The 25,629-nt window shown below is 44.4% G+C and overlaps 4 protein-coding genes across 8 annotated transcripts in view; 3 read left to right on the top strand and 1 right to left on the bottom strand.

The window, feature by feature from the left end:
* farp2 (FERM, RhoGEF and pleckstrin domain protein 2) overlaps positions 1 to 2,000 on the top strand; it is a 30,033-nt gene extending 28,033 nt beyond the window's left edge. For both annotated transcript variants that reach the window (XM_035648514.2, XM_035648513.2), the window contains exons 26-27: positions 11 to 162; positions 265 to 2,000. In XM_035648514.2, coding sequence (XP_035504407.2) covers positions 11 to 162; positions 265 to 358 — 246 coding nt within the window. In that variant the 3' untranslated portion in view covers positions 359 to 2,000. The remainder of the gene's footprint in view (positions 1 to 10; positions 163 to 264) is intronic.
* Positions 2,001 to 4,946: 2,946 nt separating this feature from the next.
* On the top strand, positions 4,947 to 15,098 carry boka (BCL2 family apoptosis regulator BOK a). Its single transcript, XM_035648521.2, has 5 exons — positions 4,947 to 5,146; positions 5,389 to 5,800; positions 7,667 to 7,795; positions 10,437 to 10,600; positions 13,715 to 15,098. The coding sequence occupies exons 2-5, from the start codon at positions 5,569 to 5,571 to the stop codon at positions 13,838 to 13,840; spliced, it is 651 nt and encodes a 216-aa protein (XP_035504414.1). The 5' UTR covers positions 4,947 to 5,146; positions 5,389 to 5,568; the 3' UTR covers positions 13,841 to 15,098.
* A 297-nt stretch (positions 15,099 to 15,395) lies between these two features.
* atg4b (autophagy related 4B, cysteine peptidase) lies at positions 15,396 to 23,073 on the top strand. 4 transcript variants are annotated; one of them, XR_004795784.2, is made up of 13 exons: positions 15,396 to 15,520; positions 17,711 to 17,812; positions 17,939 to 18,010; positions 18,143 to 18,241; positions 18,404 to 18,505; positions 18,607 to 18,679; positions 19,405 to 19,484; positions 19,814 to 20,010; positions 21,405 to 21,483; positions 21,626 to 21,771; positions 21,914 to 21,956; positions 22,070 to 22,163; positions 22,270 to 22,355. XR_004795784.2 is itself a non-coding variant. In XM_035648519.2 (13 exons), the coding sequence occupies exons 1-13, from the start codon at positions 15,511 to 15,513 to the stop codon at positions 22,341 to 22,343; spliced, it is 1,185 nt and encodes a 394-aa protein (XP_035504412.1). In that variant the 5' UTR covers positions 15,396 to 15,510; the 3' UTR covers positions 22,344 to 23,073. The 4 variants fall into 4 exon arrangements, 2 of the variants coding, with proteins under 2 accessions (XP_035504412.1, XP_035504411.1); XR_004795785.2 differs by having other exon boundaries at positions 22,255 to 22,355; XM_035648519.2 differs by having other exon boundaries at positions 21,900 to 21,956; positions 22,270 to 23,073.
* On the bottom strand, positions 22,981 to 25,512 carry dtymk (deoxythymidylate kinase (thymidylate kinase)). Its single transcript, XM_035648522.2, has 5 exons — positions 25,231 to 25,512; positions 25,039 to 25,147; positions 23,772 to 23,862; positions 23,484 to 23,681; positions 22,981 to 23,378 (listed from the first exon to the last, which is right to left on the bottom strand). The coding sequence occupies exons 1-5, from the start codon at positions 25,358 to 25,360 to the stop codon at positions 23,268 to 23,270; spliced, it is 639 nt and encodes a 212-aa protein (XP_035504415.1). The 5' UTR covers positions 25,361 to 25,512; the 3' UTR covers positions 22,981 to 23,267.
* Between the last annotated feature and the right edge of the window lie 117 nt (positions 25,513 to 25,629).

Here is a 25,629-nt window from a genome sequence, read left to right as displayed (position 1 = left end):
TCGTTTACAGGATGACTTCCCGCTGGCCAGCCTCCCCCTGCTCGGCTACACGGTCAGCACCCCCGAGGAGTGTGACGGCATTCACAAGGAGTACGTCTTCAAGCTGCAGTTCAAGTCCCACGTTTACTTCTTCCGGGCGGAGAGCGAGTACACCTTTGAAAGGTACGAGCACTTGAGCCACTTTATCATCACACACTTGGGACAGGGTCATTTAATAATACAAGTTTTATACCCGAGTCTGCTGATGTGCCGTCTCCTCCACAGATGGATGGAGGTGATCAAGAGCGCAGCCAGCACCGCGGGCCGGATGAGCCTGCTCATACCAAGGGGGGGTCCCGCGGAGATGAACGGAAAATGAATGAAGGCGACGCGCATGTCCGGAGGCTGGGCCTCCGGGGCGTCACATAAACTCAATTCAGTCTCTTTTTCGACGCTCGCTGTCAATCATCGGTGAACTGAACATTTGGACAGTTAACGAGTGGAGACTGACAGTACTGCCACTTTCAAAGTGTTAACATTTCTCATCTTAACTAAATCTAAAGGTCTGTGTATTTGTTTTCTTTTCCCTATTAATGGTGTAAATGATAACATTTTGCTCCAGCATACAGGATAAAATGAAAGGGAGACTTGTACATTATGATCAATGTTTTTTGTTGTTGTTTTTTTTCCATGTGTAGTGCTCGATCGGGGCAGTTCATATAGACTGACACTACGGGAAATACTGTTTAATTATGGACCAAATCCGACACAAAGTGCTTAAACTGTTTTCTCCCCCAGCCTGAAACTTTGTCTGGTAACAGCACCGTGCGACAGAAAAACACGTCATACAGTATGTGAGAAAATGAAGGAACAGAACGGGATGTGCTCTTTGCTTTGGAAGGACTGGGGGGGGGGTCTCTCTTTCTCTCTCTCTCTCTCTCTCTCTGTGTGTGTGTGTGTGTGTGTGTGTGTGTGTGTGTGTGTGTGTGTGTGTGTGTGTGTGTGTGTGTGTGTGTGTGTGTGTGTGTGTGTGTGTGTGTGTGTGTGTGTGTGTGTGTGTGTGTGTGTGTGTGTGTGTGTGTGTGTGTGTGTGTGTGTGTGAGAGAGAGAGAGATGGGGTGGCGAGCAGAAAGTTAATGAAATGTTGAAACGGGTCTGAGACGAGAAGACGTTTTTATTTCCGGGCGATTCCGTGGGAAGTTTTGCTACTTTTGAGACAAAGACGCACACGATATTGGCTTCAGACATTGGAAAAGGGAATATTTCGCAGGGTGTCGAGCATCAGCCTGTATGAAGTGTCGTCAGAGTGTTTATTTCTCAAACTGAAGCCAGTCCAAGGGGCTTAATTTGATGTTTCAGATGCTCAGAGTGACGCTGTTCTTCTTAAAGGCTCCTGATTAGTTAGGCAGCGTTATTGCCAGTTTGGTGCTACGTAAGTTAATATCACATATAATCATTTATCCTGTTGATATTTTTGCATAGGGGTAACAACTCGAGGACATGCTGTGCTTGTAGTTGTTCTAGAGTTTACTCTGGAAGAGTTTTTTTTTCCCCTCTTTAAATCAGAAGAACATATTTCGAAGAAATTGTCACTTGGTGATTGTGTCTTTCGGGAGCCGACCCATGGGAAAACCGTGGACACTTCCTGTCGGTCATTTAGCGTGCTACGTGCAGCCGTGGTATTATTTGGTAAATATTTTTTTTATGAAGACTGGAACCTTTACGCTCTGTGTGCGTGTGTATTATGTGTGTGCGTGTGTGTGCAGAAAAGCCAACTGTGTAGTCTCCCCCCCCCTCCGCCTCCGGAGCTGTAACACACAGCGACCTCAGAGGTCACCTCCCATATCTGACTTTCTGTGTGTGTGTATGTGTGTGTAAGAGACCGACTCTGTTGCACAGTTAACAATTTGAGTATGTTACTCCGTATTTATTGTTTAGCATGTCGTCAGGTTCATGCCCTCGTGTAGTCTTTGTGTTATACCATTGGGAAAAACTAACAAATAAAAGATAATTTCAGTGAAGAGTTTGTGTCTTTATTAGCCGACAGCCAGAAGCGTTTACTTTTTTTTGCCCCCACGCTGCGTGTTGCAGATTTACCAGAAAAAAAATCTTAGCCTGCAGATGTCGACCAAATGTTTGGTGTCAGACCTTCACATGTGAGGCATTTTACAGCCAGCAGTTTGACTCATCTTTTAAAAATAAGCCGTAACTAATAACTGTCTAAACTATTTTTTTCTAAATAAATAGATAACTACATCCTTGAAAACAAGTATGTACTAATATCAGTATTTTCCTGTGTGCCACTGATGTCTTGCTAGAAGGTTGCACCTTTCCTGATGACATTTTTGTTTTGTTGTCACTGTACAACCTTTCTCTAGGTTTAATTTAACAGTTACTTAAAATGAAATAGTATTTGTAGTATTTTCACAATAATTTAAACTCAAAAATAGTTTACTCTGAAGTTTTAGCTTCAAAGGAGGAATAGATGCTTATGACACACAGCATGTAAAATCATCCTCTCAAGTTAGGTCACTCATCACAGTAACGATGGTAGTGAATCTGAGCACTGAAACTGTGTCTACTTTCATCAGGTAGAAATTAAATGTCGAATGATGCTGGCCGAGTCGTCGTATCAGAATCCCCTCGAGGATTCCGTGTGCCGGCGCGTAAAAAGCAAATGAGTCCAGATGTTGTCGGGGTCTTCCCTGATCCTTTTCTGTGATTAAGTTGTCAGCCAAAGTACCAACAGAGATCCGCCAAAAGAAAATCTGTGGAGCAGTCACGTACAAAGCGGGGCATTCCTCGGGCAAGTCCAGACGACGTGATCGCTGGGTGGAGCGGCTTTCCGCAGAAATCCCAAATATTGTCTTGTCTGCCAAGGAAATCTGCTCTGACAGTTTCCCTTGTAGAGGGAGTGGAGAAGGTGTGTCGTGATGTTTTGCTTTTTTTTTTAAAATTTTTTTTTTTTTTTTTTAAAACAACTTGGCTGCACATTTACATTTGTGTTTTTTTCTAATTGGACTAGTCAATGTTGTAAGTTTGCGGATGACAATTTCACATCCGCAACACAATGGGCTCATGGAATATGTTGCATTCAGAACTGAGAGAGCGAGAGAAAGAGAGGGCATTGTGTTGGTTTCAAGTCCTCGTAATGATATCATGCCACAGAGGGAACACGCCTTTCTCAGTTGAAATACAACATAATAAGCAGGCAGACACTATTGTGACCATGACCTTTCACCTTATTCGCCTGTTGAAAGTGCAACAGTTCATGATGTAACCACACTCCTGTTTGTACAGGAAATATAATGCTATATATTTTTTTAATGTATGTAATAATTCACTGGAACACTTAAAAGTGCAATATTCACTTTCCTTTTTGTTCTGTGCCACAGTGCAGCTACACACTGCAATACTTATTCTCCATGTACAATTATTGTTACTGCTTTGTACTCTGTATGGTATTTAGATTGAATATTTTCTACATATCTTATTGCCTTTTTTCCCTATTCTGCTAACCACTTTACTGCTGTAACATCCAAATTGTCCTGTTGTGGGACGAGTAAAGGAATTATCTTGTCTTATATCCCAGCAGCCTAGTTTAGTAATCCTGACTCTGTCCGAGATTGCAAACAACAGTACATATACACATCAGGAATAAATCGGCCTACTCACTATTCAACATGTTATATCTCCTCTGATTAAACTACACTATCTGTTTCCCTTTTTCCCACTCCGTGTTGTAAGTCAAGCTTATTGGCTGCTGGAGCTGTAGCCTAATATTTACTGCACAGACCTGTGGTATCATCTTTCTTCTGTACTGTAACTCTTAACATTAGCAACAAAGCAACTAATCTATTTCCCCCAAATATCAAACTTTTCCTGTGGCTATATTGCGGTTCCATTTAAGCTAAACTTGATGCAACTGTCACACCACTGATATAGTCTTAGAAGGTCATGGTGTGCAACTGAATTCACATTTAAGGCCAAGATTGTCCATCCATCCATCCATCGTCTACCGCTTTATCCATTTAAGGGTCACAGGGGGCTGGAGCCAATCCCAGCTAACACTGGGCGAGAGGCCGGGTACACCCTGGACAGGTAGCCAGCCTATCGCAGAGGCCAAGATTGTTTATGTTTTAAATCAGGATTTGAATGGCAGACTTGCTATAGAATAATAAACAAGTTTTACACGGGCCTAAAGCGTTGTGTAAAGCACAAACATAAAGCAACTCACTGATTCACAGCTGAGTAAAGCATCTGTCACTCTGAGCTTCTGTCCGTGTGATAAAACAACCCTGATGATGTCATGGTGATGTCAGCATAGGTTATCTTGGCTCGAGCCAAATCGAAGAAGAATCAGGAAGAATAGTAGATCAATACAGTAAATCTGATTCTTACTCCGATAACAGACTAAACAAGGCAGGGAGAGTCTAATGAACGTTATATTTTTAATAGGAAATGTGTGATCCTGTGTTGATGGAGCCTCACCCTCGCCAGGGGTAACAAAACTAACTACATCTCATTCATTGCTGCTTTAATTTCAAATATTCTTTTTCTTATTTTTTATCTGCCCAGACTGTACAGAGGAGCAATAATAAATCGTTGGAGCAATCATTTTTAATCTTCAAGTCTTCAGGTTCATATCTCGACAGTTTTTCACTCACTGAGTTGTCACATTCAAAGTTTTCACAGAAGTCACACTGTAGTTTTCAGCATTCACAGCCTGCTCACACATTCAGGATGATATAGACTTTGTTTTACCGTGGCAATCTCCCCTGTGTGATTTGCCAGTGAAATAGAAGATTGAGCTGAGAGTCTTAATGTTTTATCAAAGTTAATAGCCCGGTTATCGGACAGTGTGCTCGCTGCTTGAACTGGGATGAGGACGGAGGGGGCGGGCGGGGCGGGGCGAGGGGCGGGGCTTGTGTCGCTCCGCTTATCTCCGCCCGTGGACTCCACAATAAGTGCCCTTAGAAGGAAAGCCTGTCAGGCTGTAAACTTGAGAGCGCTTTTTTTTTCTTTTTTCTTTTTTTGAGTCTCCTGGAATAGCAGGAAAACCCTCGGCGATCAAAAGCACTTTTCTGCTCAATGACAAGTCAAGATGGACCCGTGTAAGAGGAGGATGGTGTAGGGCACACGGCTCCTTTAGTCTATTCATTCTCGGGTAAGAGTAATCTAAGTAACCTCATATCTTCACTGTAAGACAGTGTAGGCGCACTATCGCTGAATATGGATTCATATATATATATATATATTTATATATTTATATATAACTTCTAAAGGCTGAGTGTCTAACTTTCTCCCCGGTGAAGTGTCTTCCTCGGGTTCTCGTCGAGCCCCGGGAGGACAGATTTATCCATCCTGTCAAACTATATCCCCAAACTAATCCGCGTGCTTGTTGTGCAGGATAATCTCCGCAATAGTGTCCCCCCGTCCCGCGGAGGAGAAGCGGCGGCCGGAGGACGTGTGTGTGTGCGAGCGCGCGCGCGCGCGCCGCTCGGTTGGGGGTGCAAGTGGCCGCCGTGCGCGCGCGGCGGTGGAGGCGGAGGCGCGCGGCGGGACGGTGAGCAGCGCGCCGCGCGGCGGATGACGGCGCGGCGCGGCATGGAGATGTTGCGCCGCTCGTCCGTGTTCGCGGCCGAGGTGTTCGACCGCTCGCCCACCGACAAGGAGCTGGTGTCCCAGGCCAAGGCGCTGTGCCGGGACTACATCCACTCCCGGCTGAACCGCGCCGGCGTGGGCTGGTCCAATCCCGACCACGGGCTGGCCGCGTCGGGCGGGACGCTGGGAGAGATATCGTCGGTGCTGCTGTGGCTGGGTGAGTTCACCTTCAAACTGCACACGCCATCATAAAGTATATTTTTCGTAGCTTGAGAATCAGGGGTCACCCACAGATCTTCATAGTGTGGGTATATAGTGTTTTATACCCAGACACTGCAACGATGAGCTCATATGTTTTTATACCACTGAAAGGGCAAAGGTCATGTCCTTGGTATGTTCCATGGGATTTGGGGGCCTTTAATATATTTTTAAAAGTTTTACACGGTAGGCGTTTGAGGGAGAATGTGCTGACGCCTTTTAGTTTGCGTGAACATGAAAGGAAACATGTTTAGTAAAGTTTTTTAGACGCTCTGGGATGTTCTGGTTTTGTGTTCGGGGATGGGGGGGGGATGGGGTGGGGGGGGGGGGGGGGTGCTCGGTATCATGACATCAGACAGTCCCGCCCCGTTTGACTTTCAGATTCCGTCATTATGAAATGTGTGGCGGGATTACCTTGTCATTTTCTCTGGAAGACCTTGAAGGAATTCCCTAGAATAAAAAAAACAAGCCCCACGGTTTCATTTCGGAAACAATTTTCCTGCTTGGATCCTTGCCCACTGTGATAACTGGGAGACAGTGGGAGGTTTCACCTCACCATTTGTGGGAACCGCCCCAGCTCCAGTTTAGGAATTATTAGGATTAGCTGGAAACTCAGATGGAATTAAAAAAACAAACACATGGGCAGAGATACTCGAAGGTTAGTTCGAAAAGTTGTGGCCAAACAAAAGAGTTGGCAAACATCTGAGCCTGAAGTCTATGACAGATAGTGACTAAACGGCTTTGGGACTTTGTTCCCTTTAAAGTCTAGTGAGTTACAAAGTCTAAAAATCATCAATTAAAATTTGAATGTGAAATCAACATTTTGGAAAGTGCACTAATTCATTAATAGAATTGCTGAGCAGCAGATGAATAATGTATATTGCTCTCATGTCTGTACAGTAAATCTGTAGCTGCCACTTCCAGAGGCACACTAAATCCACCTGCCAGAACTTTAAAGCTGCAGTGTGTAATATTTAGAACAACTTATTTACAGAAATTGAATCTATTGTCCATGACTCTGTGCCCATATTGTGTATATTCAGCTGCAAGAACCAATATTATTTTAGTAAAACTTTTAATGAGTTAATTATATTAACATTGGTGGATCCGACTTCTGTGTATGCCGTCATGTTTGCTCTGTCATGTTGAATTTGCTGCGCTGCTGTAAACCAGTAGAGGAATCGTGGGAAGCAAAACAAATTCATGACCGGCAACGGCAGGAAACGACGCAACACTTGACTAATTGTAGAACACAAAATCGTAGCAAGGAGTTTTCGCTCGGCTACCGTCGCTGGCGCTGAGCGCACGGGAAGGAGGGGAGGGAGGAGTTGGGGTGCTCAGTTGGTTGCGGTTTGCAACTTCACCACCAGATGCCGCCAAATATCACACACTGTCTCTTGACGAACAAATTACACCTTGTTGGTTTAGTCCATTTAAAACTGTGTAATGTAAAAAAAACACAATTAAGCGATGAACTATTTTCTTGACGAGGAACCAGCAGAGACTCCAGCCAGTTATTATTACTTTTGAACATTTCCTAACATTAGCCACCGTACGCTACTGGTCATACCAGACAAAGTGAGGCTGTATCAGCAAACCCCCTGATGTAAATATTCGAGCAACAGTGTGTTTTATTGCTTATAAATTCAGCTCTTCATTGTTGAGAGTAACAATGCGTCATTGCTTTTAAAAGACACGAAGTCGCCCTTTAGTTTTGTGCGCGCGCGAGGCCTAAATGCAAAGAGGCACTCCCTACATTCAGTGCAGAATTCAGTAAATCTTACATTTTGACATTTGGTTCATCAACGTCTTTTGTCCTGAACAGGTGACGAGTTGGAATACCTCCGACCCAACGTTTACCGCAACGTGGCGCGGCAGCTGAACATCACGGTGGCGTCGGAGAGCGTGGTGTCCGACGCCTTCCTGGCCGTGGCCGCAGACATTTTCTCCACAGGTGGGTCCTGGGCCGCCGAAATCTGTTTGCACTGTGAGCCGCGCACGCGGCCCTGCGTCATGGCAACTAACTTCGGTCATGCGAACTAACTTCAGCACTTTGTTCCTTTGACAATGGTTGTTCATCGCTGACTGAACTCGGACTTGAAAGTAGAGGAAGATTTGTCCTTTTAGGGAAGTTCTTCGTGTAATCGTCTCTGGCTAGGAGGAACTGCAAATACAATGAAGATATTGAAAGTTAGGAGTACTTATGTTACTTCTCCTATTAGTGCTTTTCATGCTTTCCTCGTTCCATCTAAAATAAACTACTTTCAGTCGAGCTTTTTCATGTAAATACTTCTAAAGTAGTCAGTCAAAAAACATTTTGGTGCTGTCATTATCTCCTCCGAGGACAGGAAACCTAGGGAAAGCGTTCAGTCCATATTAGGTGAACGTGATTCTTACAGACGGTTTGGAGAGGAGTCATGAATCTCAGCTGGTTTAATCCTTCGGGGAATGCAACAAGGCAACCTGCTGCAAAGGCAATTACAAAAAATTCAGGTTAATCTGGTCTTTACGATGAGCACAGTTACTTAGAAATTGCTGACGACTTCAGAAATGTCAAGATTAACTGTACCTTTATCCAAACATGCTCTTTTGGTTATAATTATGACTGGGGTGTTTATATTTGGGAAGTTATACAGGGGGAGAAGACTATTGTAGTTCGGCTTTAGTTTCAGCTCACAGGTTCAGAAAGCTGTCTTCCGCGATCACAGTGTAAATTTGGACAATGAGTGGAGCTGACGCTCCGGACTTGTCCCTGCGGGAGGAGGAAGTCATGGGCAGCGGTAGATTGTGACCACAAAATTGTCTGAAGTGCATGAGCTCAGTCACATAATGACACGCTGCAGTTCGAGAATGCCCTGATAAAACTACGGCTGAAACACCACAGATGTTACACCATGCAGCTGCAGCATGAGATGAGATGACCTTCTTTTTTTTCTCTTAGCCCTTTGTGAACCCCTTTATATTTAAAGATACGTTTATATTATTAAAAGGATCAGATTAATGTGTGTCTGATTCCCGCTCAGCACTACTCTTTTACAACCCGCACCTTTACTGTTTTGGCTGAGTCTCTCCACAGACAGCTGTTTCCAATGACACATGCTCTTGCTGTAAACTACATGTCCAGCCTCAAATGGCAGACAAAGTTGGGAGGCTGGCTCGTGAACATAGTGGAATGCTGAATACTGTGGAACCGCCGAATGTCTGAATATCCCAGCGTCCGCTGTATCAGTTTTCCAATTACAAAGATAGAAAACGGGCCTTCTTCAGGGATCGAGGAAAACCAATTCCTACAGGTGTCCCAACAAACGCTCTGTCCGTACAAAGGGCAGCGTCGGGAACAGACCGCGTCGCTAAACCCTCTGACGCAATGTAAGGACACTACTGTCCTGCAGGAAGCAGTACTGGAAATTATTGAGAAAGAGGCACGTGACAGAGAGGCCACGGTTTCCTCGCTGCGGCGAGATAATGACCCAAAACGTTTTGAGGAAAAGAAGCAGACGGAGGCTTCACACGATGGAGAGTCTCCGGACTTAAAGGGGCAATAAGCGATTTGAAACGTACACACCACAGGGAATATTTCATCAGGGTCCGCTAGCTGTCGGTTCTGTGAGTGCTCGCCGGGAAAAAAAATCCATGTTTTCGGCTCAGCCCGGGCTCTGTACATCCTCAAGTCAGGGGTTTTGGACCTAGTGGTTAGGGCGTCGGTCTCCCATACCTGAGGCTGCAGGCTCGAGGCCCCGGGCCGGAGCAGCAAAACCATCAACAGTAACAAAAGAGAGCGGCAACCTTTCTGCAAAAATCGCTTGCTGCCCCTTTTAAACCTCACTGAGCTGGTTTGGGATGAACTGGACACGAGATGAACGCGAAACGAACAACAAGTGCGACACGTGTGTGTCGGGCTGCCGAACGACTCAAGCATCCAGACGGGGAGATGCCGTCGTCTTGGTATTCTCACGTACCCGAGTAGCGCTGCTTTGTCTTTTCCCGTCCGGATGATTACAATTAGGTCGTGCAGGGTGTAACTGCCAGACTCAGACAGCACTTGGAAAAGTGCACACAGTGTAACCATCCCGCAAAGTCCACATTCACGCCGCTGAGGAGAAACATGACCCCCGTCCATGAGGTTCTCTGAATCCATCGTGGGCGACAGTTGCAGAAGATGGATGGAGCCGACGCTCACTTTGTATGCATTGGACATGTAAACACTGCCGAAATAGTCCGAGAGCTTTGACTGTAAATGGCGCGGCGGCAGAGAGCTTCGCTCCACACGTGAACTGAGTTGGAAAAATGATCCGCTCACTTATCAAGTGAGGCGTACTGCCTGGACTGCCGCTCCTAGCCCCTGTGTTTGGGGTTTTTTGTCTCTGTGGGACAGACTGGCATGCGGGGCCCAATGCGGCTTCTTTAGTTGTTCATCCATCTTAGAGAGAGACACACACACACACATTCGCTGCCCGAAAAACCTACTTCAAATACACTCAAATAGAGCAGACACGCCACTTTACAGGGGGACATAGATGATTATGGATGAAGCTTTGATGACTGCTGCGATTCGGTTTCTTCCAAAAACGTTAACGCTTGTGTGTCTTTGTCAGGTATTACGTGGGGAAAGGTGGTTTCTTTGTACGCCGTGGCAGGGGCCTTGGCAGTGGACTGTGTGCGCCACGGGCATCCAGCCATGGTCCACACCATCGTCGACTGCATGGGAGAGTTTGTCCGCAAGAGTCTGGCCTCCTGGATTAAAAGGAAAGGGGGCTGGGTAAGAGTTAATATTTTTTATTTACCTGATTGCTTTTTGTGTGTCTGCCTTTAGTGTGTGTGTGTGTGTGTGTGTGTGTGTGTGTGTGTGTGTGTGTGTGTGTGTGTGTGTGTGTGTGTGTGTGCGTGTGCGTGTGTGTGTGTGTGTGTTTGTGTGTGTGTGTGTGTGTGTGTGTGTGTGTGTGTGTGTGTGTGTGTGTGTGTGTGTGTGTGTGTGTGTGTGTGTGTGTGTGTGTGTGCGTGTGCTTGCTTGACGTGCTCAAATGTTAAATCATCAAAGCTCACCAACATGTATTCCAAGTCTCAACATGGGTTCAGGAATTTTATGGGATTATAATAAAGGGTTTGAAATGATGAAGTATGGTAGACAACGCACAACAAGATATCTGAGTACTTGCGGTACTGCAACTAACGATTGTCTTTCATCACCGACAAATTTGCGGATCAGTTGTTAGGAGGTCAAGCTTATCACTGAATAAGGGAGAACGGCCATCATAGTGTCCCAGGGCCTAATAGTGACATCTTCAAATCCTTCTCTTTGTCTGACTTACAAATTTACGCACGTTTTAAAGGTCCCACGTTGTAGAAAGCGAGCTGACCATGTCTACCATATAAAGGTCTGGCTGCTGTATAAATACTGTGAAAGTATCAAAGGGGAACCATCTGTGGAGAAATGCACACAGCCAGAGTTCAGAAACTGTACCTTGAAGTGAGCTGCGTGGACTTCAGTAACTTTGTGATGTCACGACTTCTGTATGCAGTCACCGCTCCGCAGTCATGCCCTCAGCGCGACCCACCGTCCAACCCTAGTAGCATTTGGTTTCTCCAAGCGTTTGCTTGAAATCTGCTATACCTCTATTTGGTCTCACTAAGGACTCTTAGGACATTGTTCAACTTCTCCAATTTAGCCACATCACAGCGCACGTCCACAAAAGTTGACTTGGATTTAAAGGGGCAGTAGGCGATTTCAAGCCAACACACCTCACGGTCCGCTAGCAGTCGGTTCTGGTGTGTGCACCCCAAAAGATTCCAGGTATTTAGCCCGGCCCTGGTTCTGTAAATCGAAAACAAAAGAAATGGTGCGGACCGCACCTCACAGTGCTGTGTGTGCAGTTTGTAAACATCGCGTGCCGACACCTTAAGAAACGCTCTGGCGAAGTTTGCCATGACTCAGGGCTTTGCTTGGCCCCGTGGTTAGCGCGTCAGTCTCCCATACCCAGGGGCTGCGAGTTGCGAGTTCGCCGCCCGGTCACTGCAGTCACATCATCAACAACAATAACAACAACAAAGACAGTCTACTGCCCCTTTAACTCGTCATTTTTCGGTGTGTGGTGAGTGTTTGCAAAAGTGAACAGCTACACATACATTGGAGCCCTTGAGTGACATAGAAGGAGAAGCCGTGTAGATTCTTTCCTGATCAAATCCTGCTTAAAAAACCTTCAACTGAAACTCAGCCACATGGAGTAACAAGGCCTGGCAACATGCCTCCGTCTGTGCCTCGGCTCTGCTGGAAAGAGCGCTGAAAACAAATGAGCGCTCTTGTACTCGGGGGGGACATGGCAGCCAAGTCAGCTGTGTGCGGAGGACAAATGGAGTGTGACAAAATGAAGAGCAATGCATTGTATAACTGACCTCGCGAGCACAAACGAGGGACCTGTTTTTCACTGCTGCCGTCCGAACTCCAACCGTCCTATTTTCTGCACCGCCAGGTGATGTCAGCATTTAGGGAAAACGTCACAACAGTCACAGAGTCGTCCATAAGCTCGGCTGCGGGCTCAGTGTCGATGTCTTGTTGGCAGGTGATCCTCTGGCCCAGTCTGAGATCCTGAGCTCCTCTGGAACCGGGTTTTTTCATTAAGGATATTCCTGAACATTGCTCCGTTTGGCTTCCCCTGCACACGGACTAGTCTCCCAGTCCCCGCCGCTGATGAAAACACAAACCCCACAGCAAGACGCTGCAATCCACCAGGCTTAACGTCTGGAATGGTACGGGGCAGGTGATGAGATAGATCTTGGTGACATCGGACAACAAAAGTCATGTTTCTCTCAGTCCGAGAGTCTTTTAGCTGCTTTCATCCCCCACACAGGATGACTGGAGCTCAGGCGGATCGACCATCGTGTTCTTGGTCTCCTCTCTTACCTAGGCTCTCCCCTGTCGTTGTTCCACATTTCCTCAGTTTGATTATTATGGAGGCTTCGAGGCAGCTGAAGCCTGCCCCCAAAATCTGTGCCTCGACCCAATCTCTCTTAGTGTCTGAGCTCTGCAGGATGTTCATCCGGACCCACGACTTGGTTTTTGCTCTGATGTGAAAGATGTGAGGAGTCATGTAGGCAGATCTGTGCGTTTCCATATCATGTCCAGTCGGTTGAATTTACCACAGCTGGATTCCAATCAAGGTGTCGAATAGGGCTGCAACTAAACGGTTATTTTCATTATCGATTAGTTTGTCGATTATTTTCCCGCTTAATCGATTAGGTGTTTGGTCCATGGTGAATAATGTCAATTGTTTTTCCCCAAACCCCAAGATGATGTTTTGTTTTTTCCTCACACAGTTTACTGACATAGAGGAGCAAAGAAACCATAAAATATTCACATTTAAGAAGCTGAAATCAGAGAATTAAATTTTTTCATAAAAACTACTATAACCGATTAACCAAGTATTTGGGGATTAAGTTAGCAGGCGATTACTAATCGATCAATCTATTGACTGTTGCAGCTATAGTGCTGAAACATCTCAAAAATGAAAGAGAGATATGAGGCATCTGCGCTAAATTGCAAGTGTCATTGCAAAGTGACTGAAAACTGAAAATAAAAATGAAAAAAATATTTGAAAGAGTGTAGATTGATGTGGGGAAAAATGTATTCAAAAACTTACATGAGGCTGCAACAGAACAAGATGCGGAAAAAAAGGTGAAGGGGTCGAATGCTTTGTGAATGTTTACAAGTAGAGCTTTGCTGATATTACAGTGTGGGCCTTGGCATCGAAATCACATATTTGTGAGTAGATCGTTTCCCTCAAACTTGAGACTTTTCTGTGTTGCTTTCTGCGAGAGTCAGAGTCAAGCGACGTGAGATCTGTGGGTCATGACTCTGGTGTCCTCTCCGCTGTTGCAGGTGGACATGACGAAATGCGTGGTGAACACCGATCCCAGCTTCCGCTCTCACTGGCTGGTGACGGCCGCCTGCGCCTGTGGACACTATCTGAAGGCCGTGGTGTTATACCTCCTCAGAGAGAAGTGAAAGACTTGACCGGCACCGCACAAACCACCACCAGCACCCCTGCACTAAGGCATCCACTGCTTTGGATTACGTTTACACAAATTTTGCACTGAGCCTTCATTTCTGAACACCTACTGTATCCCCTCACAGGCAGTGGACTCCCCTCGCTTCTTCTGCTTCTTCCTCGTGTCTATTTATTATTAAATACAGCTACGCAGTATATTGGCACACATTTGATGTGAATGTATAAAATCACCCTCTGTAAATGATTTGAGCTTTTTCATTTTTCCCACGAACGGCAGAACTGTTTTGACAGGGGTTTGGCTGCCCCTAGTGGTGGAAATGGTAACTGCGTTTTTTTTGGCACGCAAACTGAGAATATCCTGAGGCCAACTCTGTGACCTGATCTCCTGTTTTGGATGGCATAAACAAGCCAACGGACTAGTGCATGTTTAAATAAATGTGAAAATGCATCCTCTTTTCCTCTAACTAAGGGACTGTATGAAAATTATTTGGAGGTTGGGGTTCAGAAAAGGAGAAGGGTTTATGTATTTCTTTCTCTTTGCTGAAGGGAAGAAAGATTTATATTTTGTTTCAGCTTCACCATCAACGACCCTGTCCCCCTTTTCAGGTTTTTATTTTTTTTGTCGCAATAGCTAGTATCTAGCAGGAGCAACAGGTCAGTTTTTGGGAAAACTATATTTTAGAGATATAACCCACAAGTTGTTCCTTCACTTTATTCTGAATCACAACTACAAAGAAAGACAAGGCTTGATGTTCGATTAAAAGTTCAGCCTGTCGTGTAGTTAATGTGCAGAATCACACATGGAAATGTTATCTAATAATTGGTGAAGTGAAGTAACACATTATGACATTATAACTAATAGAAAACTTTACTCTTGAGATCAGCCTTGCTTTTCAATAAAATTCAACTAAAAGGTTAAGGCCCCCTCCCCAGTCCCCAATAAGTCAGATGAATTGAGCCTACAACTACTTCAGACTGTATTTCAGTCAGCTCTGTACATTCACTGCAGTTCTTGCTCTCTGTAGTCCCTTTTTCACTGTGAGGCCGTGTGTTACGTTGCCGTACTGTGATAGAAATGCAGGTTACGGGATGTTTTCTCTGAAATAGAGCACTTTGATAACATTTCCCTTTGTGAGTAGAATTTATTCCATGAATAATCTCACTTTTATAGAGAATGTGTTTGGAAGACTGTGTGAGTAAATAAGTAAATCTTGTGCAACTGTAAATATTAAGAGTAATAAATGGTTCTTACAACTCTCTTGTCAGTTCTTTAGTTGTAAATATCACTAATTACTGTGTATGGCAGGTGGGTGGTAAACACAGTGAATTGGAAGGCTGTTCCTGATCAAGATATTTAAAATCATTCTTGCTTACTGTATGTGATGACTCTAGAAATCTGTTCAATGGAGAAAATATATTTACCGTCCCTATTTTATGGTCAAATAAGATTATAGTAATAACATCCGCTTGCATGTGTACGTGAACGCACCACCAACTGTTTTCAACGGGATGGCTACGTCAGCGGCCACAGATTGGTCCACGTTTTATTGGTTGTCTCGAGATATGTCCCGCCCCTCTCGGAATTCCTCAGCGGAAGTCTCTTCCCATTGGGCGAGCGCGTCAGACTGCAGAAAACAACAAACAAGATAGGGTGAAGACCGTCGGGATGGATGCAGGTAAGCGAGCGTTTACACTGAAATAACATTGTTTTTCTCTCCCTTTGGCAAACAAGTCCAGCCACAAAAACGATCACAAAGTCGCCGTGTCATACCTGCCAACAACCCCCCCGCCGTGTCATGACAGGAATTGCCATTTCCAGGCGCCAGCCCAACACAGCCCCCTTAGTTCTTTTGTAGCCTCGGTGACGTTAGCCTGCTAAAGTGACGGCTAAAGCTAGCTGCTAGCTCACGTTAGCCCGCCGTTGTTGCTAAATGTGGCACTCCGCCCGCCGTGACAGCTCACCGCGGAGCCGCGTGACCTCCTGCGTGGCGTCCGCATGAAATCACGGTTCGTGACATGGGTCGCTGATACGCGTCGCGTCTGACAATTCGCCTCCCCCCGTCCCTCGCTGTGACTACATGTTAACGTGTTAAGTTACGCCCAAGATGAACATCCGAGTCGACGCTCCGTCACCGTGACACACACACACACACACAATGCTAGGTGCCTGTTAGCCCTGGGAACTGTTAGCTACGAGAGTCTCTCTGGTGTGAGAGCAGGACTCGTGTAGTTTAGTCAGTGTAGACTTTAAAGATCTCTCCCTCCTCCCTGTTGACCTGCGGGGGCTGACAAGGTGGTGAGCTGAGCTCGTCGACTTTCCATTAGTCATGTGGGGGAGAAAGTCCTGGCGGTCTCATATTGGAATAAACCACATCACCACATAACAACAAGCACCAGTCTTTCTGATGATCACCATTATTGTATTGTTGTTGATGTTACATATTCATATTACTACGATTTGTCTTCACACACACGTATATCTAGGTCACTGTTGGGGACGGGACAGACTTCAGTTCCTTTCCTGGGGACCTGCGTTAACCCTTAACCGCTGTCCCAAAAGTCATCTTTCTTCTCAATCTGGGACACAACTCAATAACTAATTAACTGTTGTTCAGTCTGAAAGTGGATTTCAAAAGTAGCCGATGACATACATAACAGAGAGAGCTCTTCGAGGAGCCCATAGTCGTCTTTCCTGCCTGAACCATTTTTGCGACTGTCAGCCGTGTGTGTGTGTCTGTGTGCTACCACCTGCAGATGCAGAACAGTGTGAAATATATTGAGACGAGTAGGAAACGGAAAGTGTCACGTCAACATTGTTCCCAAGTCCCCACAGCTGAACGTCAACTTGCCTTGCTTTCAAGGGGTTCCCACCTTTCGCAGTGATTTTCTCTCTTCGTGTTCTGCAGACCAGGGGACCGTCTTCGATCGATTTCTCTCAGCGCAGTTATAAAAGCCGAATACGACCACACGAGAGACTTCTTAGGTGACTGACAAATCACCAGGGCGCCGTCACTGCTGCCATGTTTTCACTGATGCAAATCAATCAGTTTGTTATGTTTGTTCTACACATAGTAAAGTATCCTCTGATTTTAAACATCAAATGAATTCTTCTTGTATTGAGTCGTGATTATTCAATCCATCCAAACTTATTTTAAATGTCTTCTGTTGGGTTGGAGGAGGTTTTTTGAAAAATTAAATAGCCCTAATGACCTCATAGTGACCTGGGTCTTGGCCTGGACACAACAAAAATGTATCACAGAAAGACTTGAAAGGATTTGTACGGACTAGCATTTATTTATTTTTAGCTTTATCCATGTAACGGATTGAATGTCAGGATATCTCTGCCTCTGCAGAAACAAATTTGACCTTTCTCTCTTAAAATCGGACTCTCACAAATCCTCCGATGTTATGGGAGTGAAATGCTGAATTCCTGAGTACAATATTTTGTTTTCCCTTACTTTGTGGAGCTCGTTTTTTAAGGTGTGTTCATTTTGGCTATGAAATGCATTTGGATGGAATCTGAAACTTGAGCCTTTGTTTTTATCCCACAGGAAGATTCCTCCTTCAGTTGCTCCCTTGCATATAAGATGAGACACGGTTAATCTAAAGTAGCATGGGTTTAAAATGCTAGATACCGTTTAGATTGGAATATATATAGAGAGAGAGAGAGAGAGAGAGAGAGCATCCTTCCTGGAAGAGCCTGGAATACTTATCAAGCAACTAATGGCTACTCCATCCATCTTTACTACCCGATTGCTTCACTTCAGTCAGCTGCATCGAGTTGCTACTGATCAACAAAATTAATTTCCAACCTCGCTATTCTCTACAGGCTCACATTTGACTATGCGCTATGTGCTCTTTTGCAGCTACCTTGACATATGACACACTTCGCTTTGGAGAGTTTGAAGATTTCCCTGAGACCTCGGAGCCTGTGTGGGTCTTAGGCAAAGAATACAATGCGCTCACAGGTAGGCCTTTGGGATTTATACTGAATGTGAGGAAGAGAGAAGGGAGTTTTTATGGTTACAAAAGATGTGCACACTTCGCTCTTTGTGGTTGTAATTGTACGATGGTGATTTCTGCTCCCCGTGTAGAGAAAGATGAGATTCTATCAGATGTCACTTCACGACTGTGGTTCACATACAGAAAAAACTTCCCACCGATTGGTAAGTGGCAAAACAACATACATATACATTTGAGTTGAGTTTGAGTCGGCTTGAGATTTGACTCATCTTGGTTTTCACCTTCTTCTTTTTTGACTTGAGGGATTTCATGGACGGTTTTTGAATGTGTTTCAGGTGGGACAGGCCCAACATCAGATACGGGATGGGGTTGTATGTTACGATGTGGCCAGATGATTCTAGGCGAGGCCTTGTTGTGTAGACATTTAGGCAGAGGTAAGACAACTTTAAAAATACACATGCAATATACGGATATCTATGATTTATAGATGGATATTGGTGAAAGAGGATTTCATCACTGTGTGACACTAACGGCTCTTCTCCAGTGAGTAGACTATAGTTTTACACAGATTTCATAACTGTTTTTCTTGTTCTCAGACTGGAGATGGGCCGGAGGCCAGAAACAAAGAGAAGAGTACATCAGTATTCTCAACGCCTTCATTGACAAAAAGGACAGCTATTATTCTCTCCATCAAATTGGTGAGTAACTGTCAAACCCTTTCAGTCACACGAAGAGCTCTCACTCGGTCAGTCCTGAAACTGTTTGCATGACGTGGTTCTTGTCTTCCTCAACGCTGCAGCCCAAATGGGAGTTGGAGAGGGAAAACCTATCGGCCAGTGGTACGGACCAAACACAGTCGCCCAGGTTCTAAAGTAAGTGCAGTGAAGAAGATAAAAGTAATGGCTATTTTAATATCAATTACTGTTGTGTTTATTTTTGCAAAAAAGGAATAAATTGCTTTTTAAAATTTTATTATTGCCCTGTCCAAAAGAAGAACTGAGAGTTACACTTACTAAAATTTGGAAGCCATTAATGATTTGCATTTTTGCTTTATTATATAATTTTTGTAAAACAATTTACCATTTAAGTTCAAGTTGTCATACATCCTCATACAAAGTATACGGCTAAACGAAAATGTCACGGAGCAAGACAAAGGAGGATGGGTGTTGCACATGACTACTGGTGATGAAGGTGGAATGTGTATTTTACCAAAATGCATTGTGTGTATCCTTGAGTTTTAACAAATGTGTTATTTATATTGTTGTGTTCTCCTTTTTGCAAACCAAATAAGTTTTTCTTTGACTTTGCTACATTTGAGCACATTTCCACCAAGAGTTTGATCGAGGTAATTGAATCCAAACATCAAATCTAAATTTTTGTCAGAGCCCAGCCTGAACCCATGTCAATTTGAAACGCTTCTGTCCATATAAAATAATAATAATAAAATCTTTTATAATCTTGTTTTTTTCCCCACTCTCAACATGTATTGACTTCACTCTGTCCAATGATTAAACCAAAGATACTATTCTTTACACTGTCCTTTAAATTGGCAAAGCCCAAAAGTTGTGACTGTGTCGATGTGTCGTCTCGTTCTCAGGAAGCTGGCGGTGTTTGATACATGGAGCAGATTAGTTGTACACGTGGCGATGGACAACACCGTGGTCATCGAGGAGATCAGTGAGTGCAGTTGTGTTCCCCTATTGTCATACATTAGCACAAGCGGTTTAAATGTCACTCCAGTAATACACTCCAGGTTAAACTATGGACTGTCACTGCACAGAAAACGAGAAGCTCTTAAGAAAAATTTTGTTTGAGAAAAGTAAAACACACAGAGCATGTCTATCTCTTTAGTCTGCTGCATGACCTCATGCTAATCTGGCTCAGTGTAGTCATCTCACATCGAAGACAAACTGAACCTCAGACGTGTTTTTCCTTGTCTGCAGAACAGACAACGGTTATATTTCAAACACTTTGTGTTAAAGTTAATATATTTTTCTCTACTGCAGAGCGTCTCTGCATGCCCTGGCTGGATGCGGCAGGAGCCTGTGGGGGAGCAGAGGGGCAGGGGGAGCTGAACGGCTGCCTCGAGGGTGCCTGTGCCATGGCCGAGGAGGAAACGGCTCTCTGGAAGCCTCTGGTACTGCTTATCCCCCTCAGGCTGGGTCTGAGCGACATAAATGAGGCCTACATCGAAACCCTCAAGGTGAGATACTGCACATGTTAAAATAATAAATAAGATAATTACTCTTTGGTCCCATAAGTTTGCCGGTGGGTGTTTGGAGACTTTACACAACTAAAATTACTAAAATAGAAAAGTTAATTTTCTCGCAGTGTAATCAAACTCCGTAAAAAAAATCAACATCAAAAGTTTAATTATTCATGGGTGGTGATGCAGTGCACACTTCAAGTAAGTCAGTGTTCATTATTACACAATGATTTTTATTACATTATTACACAGCAATATGATAATTTAGAGTAAAGTCTGTGTACTCTCAAACGCTCTGCAGATCTCTGTGATTATGCAACTGTTGTTGGTGCAGACACAGCATGTTACGCTGACCGCTCACGGCTCTTTGGTTGTGATTGGCTCTGAATAGTTTTTTTTCTGGAAAAACCCAACCTTGATATTTGATCATCTGCTTTTCAGTGGATGATAATTATCTTTCAGCAAAAGTGAAATGTAAAGTAATGGGGGTGAACATCGACTTCTTGATGTGATTCGTTCACAGTGCAAACTGCACCGTCTGCATCATATAACAACTTCCTTCAAACAGCTATTATGTATACTCAATATTAGCAATTTATCACTTGGCTACTTGTACGGGCTTATTTGAGGATTAGAGTTTGTCACCCAACACGGTTCCTACGTCTCTGCAGAACTTTAGAATTTAGAATGGTCTTTATTGTCATTGTACATGTACAACGAAAATAGATACAGTCCTATCGGTACAAACATCTGGAAAAACTGCAAAACAGTTAAATAAATATAAAAGAGCCTCTGAAAGTCACTGTAAAAATATATAAAAAGAGACGTAAGATTATAAAAAGAAAGTAAAAACAAAAACAACATACAAGATATTCACTTTTTTACAGCATCTAATTAAGTTTTACTCATCGTTCTGGTTTGGCGTGTGTCACCACTCATTGTTTTTTGGCAGAAAACTCTGTACGCTAACTGGCCCAGCATCAGACGGTAAAGTGTCAGTGTTTTGTAGAGTCAGTTAGCTGCTAAAGATCCTGATATTTTTCTCAGGAGCTGGTGGAGCTTGAACCAGAGCTAAAAAAAGCGAGTGTATATTGCAGTTATGTTCATCAGGCGGCCCGAAACATGACTCCAGATGAATGCTAATGCCGTGCCCGTGTCTGCTGGTTGCGCAAAAAAAGCATGTGTTCTAACAAGCTCAACACATCAACCTCACGAGGTGATGACGTTAGTACGCTAGTAACCGTAACTTTAAAAAAAAAAAATCTGTCCCAGGTTCAAAAAACACTGGCAATGTTTGGGAGTTCAGTAAAGACATGTTAGAGGACTGGTGCTAACATGAACACTGAGGTGCAGCAGGGGTGAGATAAAAACCCTCTTGTCTCTTTTCACAGCAATGCTTCATGCTGCCTCAGTCCCTGGGCGTTATTGGGGGGAAACCCAACAGTGCCCATTACTTCATTGGTTATGTCGGTATGTCTGGTCTCTGTGTTTGTGAATATAAAAACACCCAACTGCATTTGCAAGCAAACTCCTGCTCACCACATTCATTCTACATTGTCTGGCCCGGTGTGTATTTGGAAACATACTTTTCCCCCCCCCTCTCCCCCATCAGGAGAGGAACTCATCTATTTAGACCCACACACCACACAGCCTGCAGTGGAGCCGTGCGAGGACAGCCAGGTCCCCGATGAGACGTACCATTGTCAGCACCCACCCTGTCGCATGCACATCTGTGAACTGGACCCGTCCATCGCCGCGGTAGGAATGGCAGGGAGGGATTTCAAACTATAGCCCATTGTTCGTTGTGAATGTGAGCAGGCAGAAAAAAACCTTTTGACAGCAACGTAGATGTTGCACAGCTGATTGTTTTGTCTGGTGTCTGCCAGGGTTTCTTCTGCAGAACAGAGGACGAGTTTGACGACTGGTGTATGCGCATAAGAAGGGTACGTGTGAACACTGCTCTTCTGTTGCTCCTTTGAGCAGTTCAGTAAAGCTCCATGGTCATTGTGATGTGAAGTATACATGATGACGAAATGTCTTTTCTATTTTTTTCAAGCTGTCCTGCAAAAGAGGGGGCCTGCCAATGTTTGAGCTCGTAGACAGTCAGCCCTCTCACATGGTCAGTGTGGATGCCCTGAACCTCACGCCTGGTAAATACTTTCCCCCCACACATATAAAATCCAGAAAATTTGATGAGGGAAACTGAATTTTAATGTTTTTATATTTTTTCCCCTTGTGTTGACGTTCCCTTCACAGACTTCTCAGACTCGGACCGGTTGGAGCGGTTCTTTGATTCAGAAGACGAGGAGTTTGAGATCCTTTCCCTGTGAGGAACGTACGAACAATGATTTACTGTTCTCGACAGTGGGCAAGGGATTCTCCGTCTCTTCTCTGTATCAGAAGGAAAGCCTGAGAGGAGGAACATTATTTTGGAGACCCTCTTGAGCCAGTCCAGCTCCAACGGTGTAGTTGGTGTGTCACAGTTTTCTCCAACCTCTGATTACTCTCTGTATCCAACATTGAGACTACCCGGTGGAAGCCGCGGCAGGAGCTCAGGATCAATTATGTATGCACATCTTCACATACGGTGCATACGGAAAGTATCAAAAAAAATTAACAGAATCCATTTTAAGACGAGTCTGATAGATAATTAAATGTCAAAAACTTGGAAGGGCCTGAAAACTTTCCGTATGCACTTGCACATGTGTTTGTATTTGTGTCTTAACACTTTAAAATGTTTATTCTGAGGTGATATGGTGCCTTCCCCTGACTCCAAAAGTAAAATTGCCATAACAGTTTTGTTGTATAGAACACAATGGGTTATAATGCCCATGGCTTACGCGGTTTGTCACTAATAACTTAAGTCTGTAACAGCCTGTAACAAAACCAAATTTAGTCAAATCTGCAGACATGTTGTAGTAATTGTTCATGCAATGTTCCCTCGCCAAGTCTGAACACATACACCAGTTCATTTGAAGACTATTTATTTAATCAACACATTATATAGACAGGTGTAATAACAAAAGACATGTAAGAGGAATAAAAACTACCAGAATCTGATATTTGACAACTGTATCTCTTCAATTTCAGGACATTGGAATATTTCATTGGAATCACTGCTGAGGCATGTCTCTTCTGCTTTGAATCAAACAATGTCAAGTAAAAGAGTGGGCTATACAAAGTGAGTCATTTAGTAATCAAAGCAGAAGATAATGTGCAAAAATAACTAAATTTTGCATACAGTTTTAGCCACTTCACTTCCACAGTTCTCCGAGTGGCACTGTCTGAGCTGTGTTGATGGTGTTCAGGCTGTGGGTTGTGATGTCCTTGTGCACGTTCTCAACGCTCTTAGAAGCATCAATCACCTACAACAGACAATTAACATTCACAACATGTTAAATGTGAACAATCTAAATCATATTTCACACGTCAACTGGGAATAAATTGGCGATCCAGGCCCCGAGTCATACCTGCCAGTTTACTGAAGGATCTTTCATCAGCTGTTCAAATTTCTGTTGGACTGCCTTCTGGAAAACGCTGGTCTCGTATCGCTCCTCTCCAAACTGACCCCTGAGAGCAGCCTCGGCAGGGCTGAGCTGCAGAAACATAACGAGGTCCGGCTTTGGCAGTCCCACGTCAGGTTTCATGCACCAGTCCAGACAGAACCCCTGGAGACGACGGGACACGTCAGGCTACTTTCAGAACCCACACGGCGATACTGTCCGACGGGGGCCACAGTGTGTATGGCGAAGACTCACCGGCTTGGCACTGGTGAAAGCAGCTCCAGAGAAGGCGTACCTGTCCACAACCAGAGTGGTGCCTTGCTCCAGCTTCTTCTTCATCAAAGGTCTGTGGGTCAGAATAATTTCATATGCCATGTAAGAAAATTCAGACTGTATTATATCCAGGCACGTGGACTACTTTCAGCATGTTGTCAATACACAGTTGGAACTTAAGTTAACATTAAAATGGCAGGAAGTGAATAATGATAATAATAATAATAATAAAAAACTTCAGGTCTGTGTCACAGCGATATTGTGACTCATGTTTTCAGAAAACAATGGAGCGCCGGGCACAGAGAAGTAAGTTATTTGTCAAATCACTGCAGTTTTTTTAATAGCTGTGCCACGTCTCTAAAGGGGGAGGTTCTAAAAGTCTTACCATCACTTAATGTGCCAAAGCAGCCATTTCATAAACACGCCTGTCAAAAAAATGATGGGCGTTATCTTACATTAAGCATTTTTGAAATAGAAATGAGAAAAGGCCTAACGTGACAATGTGCCAAAGAAGCGATCAATAATGACCAAATTTCTCTCAGATATGCTTCGTCATAAACACTGAACAAAATCAAAACCAAAATCCTATCATTATGGATGTCATCTTACATGTCATCTAGCGTTTTTCTCAATTGAAGCCCATTATACAGAAAAGGCTCAATGTGCTTAATGTAAGATAACTAGGCCTGCAACTAACAATATTTTTCAGTATCGATTAGCCTTGACAATTATTTTCTCGCTCGGTCGCTTGGTCCATAAACTGGAGAAAAATGTCGATCGTGTTCCAAAAACCCCCAGATGATGTTTCGTCCACACACCAAAGATATTTAGTTTACTGTCAGAAACCAGAAAATGTTCACATTAACACCGATTATCGATTGTTATTAAATGGTTGGCGATTCATTTAGTAGTCCATTACCAATCAATGAACTCTGAAGATAACGTCCATGGTTGTGGGATTTGGGGTTAGATTCTCTCACAGACTGTAAGTGTTTATGACAAGACATGAGAGGAATTCGGTGTTCAGTGATCGCTGCTCTGGCACATGAACTGACGTTAAGCCTCTTCAGGACGTCCCACGGTTGGCAGAAGCGATGCAGGACGTCACCTGCTGTTAACTACAAAAAACAACTCATGGAAACGTGACTTCTTTATTATTATTATATATATATATATATATATATATATATATATATATATATATATATATATATATATATATATATATAACTTCAGTGGATGGTCTTACACCAGCTCCCAGCGGTTGGCGGAGAACAGCAGGTGGACGGTGTGGTCCTCCAGGTCGTTCTTCTTCTCCAGGTAGGAGCTGATCAGCTTCCCGATCGTCGTGCTCCTCTCTGCGCCACGGGACACCACAACAACGTTACACGGGGACGTGCGCGACGTGCGCGGCGGTTGCAGCCTCGCAAAGGCGACTTACCGGGGAACCTCATCATCTCCGCCGGCCGGCCGCTTTGCTGCAGCGCCTGCACCAGTTTCTGGCACTGCGTCGTCTTGCCGGCCTTGTCCACCCCCTCCAGGACGATGAGCGCGCCTCGTTTGGACGCCATGACCCCCCCCCCGACCGTCGCTCCGCAGCCGCCCCCGCTTCACCGAGACGAAGAAAGACCGGCACACTGCTCTGCGAAGCTCCGTGGAACCTCGGGGTCCGGCCTCAGCATTTACCCGCTTTTTTACTGAAGCCAACTGCCAACCCGGAAGTGCCGTGACGCATTTCCGCTTTAGGTTGTCATTGGTTTTTTTCTTCTTCAAATAACTTTATTTGCCATTTGCCAGACAGACACACGTTGGTCCACAACAGGGGCGCATCTGCCCATTA

Source organism: Scophthalmus maximus, chromosome 13 (assembly GCF_022379125.1).
Source record: "Scophthalmus maximus strain ysfricsl-2021 chromosome 13, ASM2237912v1, whole genome shotgun sequence".
NCBI lineage: Eukaryota > Metazoa > Chordata > Actinopteri > Pleuronectiformes > Scophthalmidae > Scophthalmus > Scophthalmus maximus.
The sequence above is the reverse complement of the archived record's forward strand: the minus strand, read 5'-3'. Positions and strand labels throughout refer to the sequence as shown.